The sequence below is a fragment of the Trachymyrmex septentrionalis genome, unplaced genomic scaffold (genome assembly GCF_001594115.1).
Source record: "Trachymyrmex septentrionalis isolate Tsep2-gDNA-1 unplaced genomic scaffold, Tsep1.0 scaffold74, whole genome shotgun sequence".
In the NCBI taxonomy this organism is placed as follows: Eukaryota; Metazoa; Arthropoda; class Insecta; order Hymenoptera; family Formicidae; genus Trachymyrmex; species Trachymyrmex septentrionalis.
Window position 1 is genome coordinate 1,756,530 of NW_017305927.1, and position 7,821 is coordinate 1,764,350.

At 36.9% G+C, this 7,821-nt stretch overlaps 1 protein-coding gene across 2 annotated transcripts in view; it reads left to right on the forward strand.

Annotated features, from left to right (window-relative positions):
* Positions 1-7,101, forward strand: part of LOC108754009 (probable cation-transporting ATPase 13A3) — a 9,698-nt gene extending 2,597 nt beyond the window's left edge. The window contains exons 1-8 of one of the 2 annotated variants that reach the window (XM_018496011.1): positions 140-258; positions 341-497; positions 749-953; positions 1,033-1,371; positions 1,460-2,414; positions 2,741-3,260; positions 3,337-3,518; positions 5,388-7,101. In XM_018496011.1, the coding sequence (XP_018351513.1) occupies positions 162-258; positions 341-497; positions 749-953; positions 1,033-1,371; positions 1,460-2,414; positions 2,741-3,260; positions 3,337-3,518; positions 5,388-6,808 (3,876 nt within the window). In that variant the 5' untranslated portion in view covers positions 140-161 and the 3' untranslated portion in view covers positions 6,809-7,101. Of the gene's footprint in view, positions 1-139; positions 259-340; positions 498-748; positions 954-1,032; positions 1,372-1,459; positions 2,415-2,740; positions 3,261-3,336; positions 3,519-5,387 lie in introns of those variants that run through there. The other variant, XM_018496010.1, reaches the window with a different exon arrangement.
* Positions 7,102-7,821: the final 720 nt, after the last annotated feature.

A 7,821-nucleotide genomic window follows, 5' to 3' on the forward strand; every position in this document is an offset into this window, starting at 1 on the left:
ATATTATATAAAAATTATTAGATTAAAGAAGATGTATTTAAAATTTATATATAGAGAGAGAAAGAGAAAAATATCAGGCATCAAGCCTCGATCAATTTTTGACTTTTTTTAAATTTATTATTTTATTTTACAGTAATAAATCTTTCCGTGAAGAATCTCTGATGGATGACGCATGGGACGGCAGTGTTATAACCCCCAAAGAAGAAAAGGAAACTTATGCAACGTTATCTGTGCACCTTTTTGGGGGTCAATTCAAACGTGAGTAAAAATCAGCATGCTTTTTTGCGTCATTGTTTGTGCATTTCAGACATAGGGGAATTAAACGAGAAAGTATTTTTAGAGGTGCCATCCATTACCTTTTTCAATTGCAAGAAGCTGACCTACGTCTGGGACCCGGAGAGATCGGAATTCTTGAAATTGCGTGGCCTCGATATCGACGTTCTAACATCCACGTTACATCAAGTACAAGGTCTTAGTTCTCAGGAGCAGTACATGAGGTAAAAGTTAAACTACATAATTTGAGTGCCTCTTATTTCCATTTCCATCAATATAGATTAACTTTAATCTCGATTCAACTTACTCATCATCTTTTTCTAATTTGAAAAACTATAAAAAAAGATGAAGAGTAAGTTAATTAAAATTAATCTATATTGATAGAAATGGTCACTAATGAGAATGCGTCATAACTCATCAATTGTGACATTTTAATGTCGTATAAATTAATTAATTGAACTATTTACATCGATAGGCGTAATGTTTATGGCAATAACGAGATTGTGATTCCCGTGAAGAGCATATTAAGACTGTTATGCCTCGAAGTGCTCAATCCGTTTTACGTCTTCCAACTATTTAGTTTTTGTTTGTGGGTCGCGGACGACTATTATTACTATGCCATGGTCATTCTCGCGATGTCAAGTGCCGGCATTATAATGGCAGTCTTCCAAACACGACGAGTGAGTTACTTTTCCTTTTTTTTTTTTATAGTTCTTATATATCTCGTGTCATAATCAATCCGATCGAATTTCATTACAGAATCAGCATAATTTGCGGTCGACAGTGCATTCGTCTGATGTCGCTACGGTGATGCGAGATCGTACAACCGGCCAAACTGCGATAGTGCCGGCCGAACGCTTGGTGCCCGGTGACATTTTGGTAATTCCGTCTCACGGATGTCTAATGCCGTGCGATGCCGTACTGCTGACTGGCAATTGTATTCTCAACGAGTCTATGCTGACGGGGGAATCGGTACCTGTCACAAAGACACCAGTTCCTTCTTCCAACGATGTGATATATAATACCAAAGAACATGCTAGGCATACGCTTTTCTGCGGTACCAGAGTTATTCAAACAAGATACTACGGTAGTGAAAAGGTAAACTTATTTAACATATAAATTTTATATTGTAAATTGGTAATTTCAATGTTGTATAAATGGAAATAATTGTGTGTTGTAACATTAGGTTCTAGCTGTGGTTATCAGAACAGGTTTCAATACCAGCAAAGGTGATCTTGTGCGATCCATTATGTATCCCCCACCTGTGGATTTCAAGTTCGAGCAGGACTCATATAAATTTGTTATATTATTAGCGTGCATAGCCAGCATCGGCGTTATTTATACCATCGTGACAAAAGTAACGAAAGGCGTTGACAGTAGTCATACTGCCTTGGAAGCGTTAGATCTCATTACTATTGTTGTACCACCGGCGTTGCCAGCTGCCATGACAGTTGGACGTCTCGTAGCGCAACGTAGATTGGAAAAGAACAAAATATACTGCACGAGTCCGAGAACGATTAACGTGTCGGGATCCATCGATTGCATTTGCTTCGATAAGACTGGAACATTAACCGAAGATGGTTTGGATATGTGGGGCGTAGTGAGTGTATCAGATGGCAAGTTTCAGTTACCTGTCAAGGACATTGCTAGTCTATCGTTATCCGAAGTCCTTATTGGCATGGTTACATGCCATGGACTCACCATAATCGATAATCAATTGATGGGCGACCCGCTCGATTTGAAAATGTTTGAATCCACTGGATGGACGCTAGAGGAACCTGATGTATCCGATACGTCTAAATTTTCTATGCTTTTCCCGACGATCGTCAGGCCAGCAAAAAACTCTAAGCTTCTTAAAAGACTGCCCAACGATTTGGGCGATACGCTCAGTCGACAAAACTCCATGTCTTCCGATGTGGTAGACGGTATATCTCTCAATAATCTGTGTGATGCAGCGTTCAGCGATTCTGCGACGGAACTGGGCGAACAAGGACTAGAAGTAGGCATTGTCCGACAATTTCCTTTTACATCAAGTCTTCAAAGGATGAGCGTGATTACTAGGACATTGGGCGCCAATCACTATGATCTTTATTGCAAGGGTAGTCCAGAGATGATCCTCAGTCTCTCAAAAGCAGAATCCAGTAAGTCTTTACAGTTATGTCTTTGCGTTATATTTTGTAAGTGATGACTAACGGTGAGGAATATAGAGAGGAGGATAAAAGATATTTGTCAGACGATAACGAATAACGTGAAGAGATCTTTCGTCTACTCGTAAGACGAGTAGGTTACGCAATAAATTTGTGTCAAGCATTTCTTGTAAACTCAATCTTAAGTATTTTACGGTGCAATAATGAAGACTCACGTTAAGTTTAAAGTCTCACAATTTAGTATAATCTTACGTAGTCATTAAATCTTACTGTTTTAATTCTGTTAATATAAATGACATCTCTACTTGTTCTTTTTGCAGTTCCTCCAGATTTCACAGCTGTTCTACAAGAATATACATCTGAAGGATATCGAGTGATCGCTCTCGCGCACAAATCTCTGAATCGTCTTCCGTACGCCAAGGTGCAACGCATAAATCGTGAAGCTGCCGAGATTGATTTGACATTCTTAGCGCTTATAGTTATGGAGAACCGATTAAAGCCCGAGACTTCACCGGTGATCGCTGAATTGAACACTGCGTGCATTAAAACGGTGATGGTAACGGGCGACAATATGTTGACCGCACTTTCAGTGGCCAGAGACTGCGACATCGTGAAACCAGGTACGCCTGTGATCGCCGTCTCGACGAATCAGCAGAATCAGATGAAACCACAGATTTACTTCACAAAGAGCGATAGTCAACCATCACCAACTTCACCAAATAGTCAGCCCGATCTCAGCGAAATATCCGATCTGAACAGTGTGGTTAGTCTGGATACTGTCGAGAGCGGTTCCTTCGGTAATACCAAGTTGGAGAACGATATCAATTATTTATCGGATGAGTAAGTCCTGTGTTCTTAAGCAGTGTGACAATATCTATTAAAATTATTGGATAATGTAAATCTATTTGAATTACAGTGTGCAATATTCCAAGAACAAGTACGCGTTCGCGTTGACAGGAAAAACGTGGGCATTAATGAAGCAGTATTATCCAGAACTGATACCTAAGGTGGTAACTCGCGGTGCCATTTTTGCAAGAATGTCGCCGGATCAGAAGCAGCAGTTGGTTCAAGAACTGCAGTCCTTAGGATATTACGTTGGTAAGTGTGAATACAAAAAATATCTGCATTGGTTAATGTATAGCGCATCCTTAATCTTCCGAAGCTGACGTTAAAATCTATAACATACAGTTACACGTTAGATCTATAAGACCTATTTAATTTATGTTAACTAATAGTGATACTGGAAATGGAATGGACTATTGGTTCCTAAACGTCACCTAGGTCTAAAGAATATCTGTAACTCCTGCCAAATCCCAGTGAGAAATGATAATGGAATCGACATCGAATCGATGTCGATTTTACGTTGAAAGAATCAAATCGACGTCGAATCAACATCGATTTTATTGTCATTTTTCACTGGGATATCAGTTTCAGTTCAGCATTGTATATCAGACTTTATGAAATTACTTAATCTCTCCTTCTTTACGTTCTTCGACTTAATAGTTCTAGTTCTCTTATACATGTATAAAACAAATATGTAATAATGGTTAAGATCGATCCGATTATGAGTCGTTTTCACACGGAGCTGCACGACATCACTTTATACAAGGCACTAATTATTTTCAAGAAACCAAAATGTATATAATTTATACATAAAAGAATATATATGTAAACCGGGGCCCCATGGATCACGGAGTATCATAGGTCATTGATTGTTTAATATAATCCAGAATGTTTAAATTAATACTACTAGTACAATACTATTACTTCGTTACCCATATTTTTTATCTAGGTGGCAGTGATTAAATTCCATTGTATCAAAAAACATCGATCATTAATGTGGTACAATAGTAATTTTTTAACCGCATAAAAATGTTTTAATATTGTTTTTGTAGTAGAATATACATATATAAAGATAAGGTGCAAGTTTTTGCGCATCTTTTCTCAACTTACTATGTTACAAGTAATAATCTAACATTTATTTTTTACAATTTTTTATTAAATGTATAATTAAATATATAATTGGGATCATGCAATAAATACTAATGAAACGAGACAATATAGAAAATATATGTACTAAAAGGACAGTTTATACTTCTAAGTAATTAATTTTATTTTATTGTAATAAATTTTTTATTTTATTAATGGTTATTTCTCATTTATTTTCTTATAATTTTCTATTTTATTATTTAATAATTATTAATTATATTTTATTGTATTAGTGACTATGTTAAGAATGTGTAAGTTAATTGAAAATACTTTTCAACTTTCGTCATCATTATTTTTTGCATAATTCTACTATTTTGTGTATAATTTATGATACCCCGGGTATGGAATACTCTATGGGTCATTTCTTAAAAAATATTTTTTATTTTTTTCTTAATTAAATTTTAAAATATACATTATACTTTAATTATTTAAAAAATGATACAAAATTTGTATATTTAGATGCACTTTTAAGAGTTTGAATTTTTGTGACTTGTGGTCCCCTATGTATAAATACTAAATTTATTTTAAGACTGCGATCCACCGATGGCACAGTGCTGTTGCATAAGAATATCAGTCTTAACGATATATACATATTTATTATTATTGCATGCAATTATTGCAAGTAAAAATATAAACTGTAAAAATGTTACTTGATAATGCAAAAACAATTGTATACGTAATTGAACTAACAAGCTATATATAATTACAAAGTGATGTCGAATCAGAAACGTTGCAATACTAAAGTCCACGAATAAAAAATCATCAAACATTTCATTTAACTGAATACATAAAATTTTTTGGAAATAATTCAAATTTGCAGGTGTAACATAGAGAATCTATATCCTAATTGAGATTACCCTAATTGGGTTCAATAGATCTATATCAGCTCCGGAGGGTTAATAGAATGACATACGAAGGCGAATCAAAAAGACAACTTGTGAATCTTAATAATTTGACACAAAATTACTTTTTCCGCAGCCATGGTGGGAGACGGTGCTAACGATTGCGGCGCATTGAAAGCGGCGCACACCGGGATATCTTTGTCGGACACAGAATCTTCCGTTGCCTCGCCTTTTACCAGTCGCGAAACCAACATCTCCAGCGTTTTGACGGTGATACGAGAAGGTCGCGCCGCATTAGTGACTTCCTTTGGCATTTTTAAATACATGGCTGCCTACTCACTCACGCAATTTATCTCGGTGATGCTCCTCTACAACATCGAGTCCAATTTGACGGACATCGAGTTTTTGTACATCGATCTTTTCATCATTTCCATATTCGCTTTCTTTTTCGGCCGCACCGAAGCCTATGAGGGCCCACTGGTAAAAATAGCACCGCTCAATAGTCTCATTAGCACATCACCAATTATCAGTCTGATCACCCAACTTCTGACCGTCGCGACCTTCCAATACACGAGTCTCTGGCATTTGCGGCAGATGTCATGGTTTAAACCATTCGACCCTTCCGCAACCAAAGACAAGGATCATGTGGGCTGCTTAGAGAATTACACGGTTTTTATCGTCAGTTCTATGCAGTATATTATCTTGGCGGTAGCGTTCTCGAAAGGACCGCCATATAGAAAGTCCCTCTTCACTAATTATGGCCTACTCACCTCCTTCGTGTTTCTTAGTCTCTTTTCCATCTACCTCGCAATATGTCCTTTCGAGTGGCTAGTTAATTGGTTCGAACTCGTACTGCCTAACAATCTAGACTTTCGCTTCATCCTGGTCGGCTATGGCATAGTAAATTTCGTGATTGCGCTATTGGTTGAATATTTGTTCGTGGAGTACCTCGTGTTTGGCAAATTGCGCTATCGCTGGCATGACTTGGATAAATCTCGACGAAAGTTTCTAGCTATTGAACGAGACATGGCGCGCGATCTCAAGTGGCCACCGATCTCCCAGGAGCCGCTACCGGAAGCGGCGCCGGATTTATTAATCCGGCAGAACGTCACCGAGATCAAAATCGAGAAACGAATTACCGAATCATGCCTTCCCGCCGATAGCAGCTTCATGAACAATTCACCAATTTGCGCCGGTTTCAAACACTTTGGATCCGCTCGCGAAGTTACTCTCAATCCTAGATCACTTTTCAACGATTGCCGAAACACGGTGTCAATGCAAACGGTGCCGTGCTTCGAGGACTTGTCACCGAAGCAATCGAATGTGGAAACCACAGTGAAGCGACGACACAATTCAGAATCAGCAAATGGTATCAATCGTTACGAGAAACCCTATATGAATCACAATACTAATCCTATCGCCACACTTCCAAGAAATCCCAACGCGACCCTTCAGCCGCAAAAGCTAAGGGACTTCAAGGATGTCCTAGTGCACAAGAGCGACGATCGAGTGTCGAATACTCAGAATGTGCTTGAGTTAGATATTTTGCCGTCCTGAGATCCGAAATACTCGAAAGATCGGTCGAGGTAGCTAAGTAAAAATTATTCTAAATCAATATATAATATAGTTAATTCAGAATATCATTTGATCTTTATTTCTAATCGACGCATTTAAGACACTAGAGTGATATTTATGATCGATATGAAGCATAATCCGAAAGTCTGGATCTTTGATAAGGTGGCTTTTTGTGTTTTGAATGTCTGCTCTTGTAATCTTGATTTTCAAGCAGCATAATTGTATATAAATAATTTATAACGCATACATTTATTGCGCGTTACATTTTAACGGAACGAAAAGATTTAAAAAGAAATTACGAATGATGATTGCAAATCAATGATTGCATGATAGAAACGATTCGTTGCTAAATATTCATCTCGCAAATCATTCCATGGCGAAATTTGCCTTTTGAACTGAGAGGTGATGTTGCGAAGGGTTTGGTGGCTGTCAGAGACGTGCATGTTTAGGTATAATTCATTAAGGAATAGAATTTTCCTGAATACTATGCGATGTTATAAAATAGGTCAAACCGATAGCGATATGTTAGATATTATCGCGATTTGGGGCCGATTACGTACTGTTAAATAACTACGTCAAAATAAAAAAAAAATATGTACTTACGAAATATGCGCAACAGATATAGATACTTAATCGCGTTGGTTTACTTGCAACGCTATAGTTCGTGTTGAAAAAGTAGCGGTTGTCAAATAAAATACGTTTTTAATGTAGACATTGTTCACTCATTTCATCATTGCTTCTTTTGTAGCGTAGTAAAAAGAAATCAACAGCGTTGGAACATATATTATATAAAAGTATCTAGATACAATATCTAGATATTTTAGCTGTATCTAAGTGCATTACCTAGATCCTTACATATACTTGTATTTGTACCTGAGTATTCTTTTGTATGGTATCTTTTAAGTTTAGATATGTAGGTACAAGAGTATTTATTTATACATACGTCATTATATTAGAAATTTAATTTTTGATTGTTATATAAATTATCGTTTTTC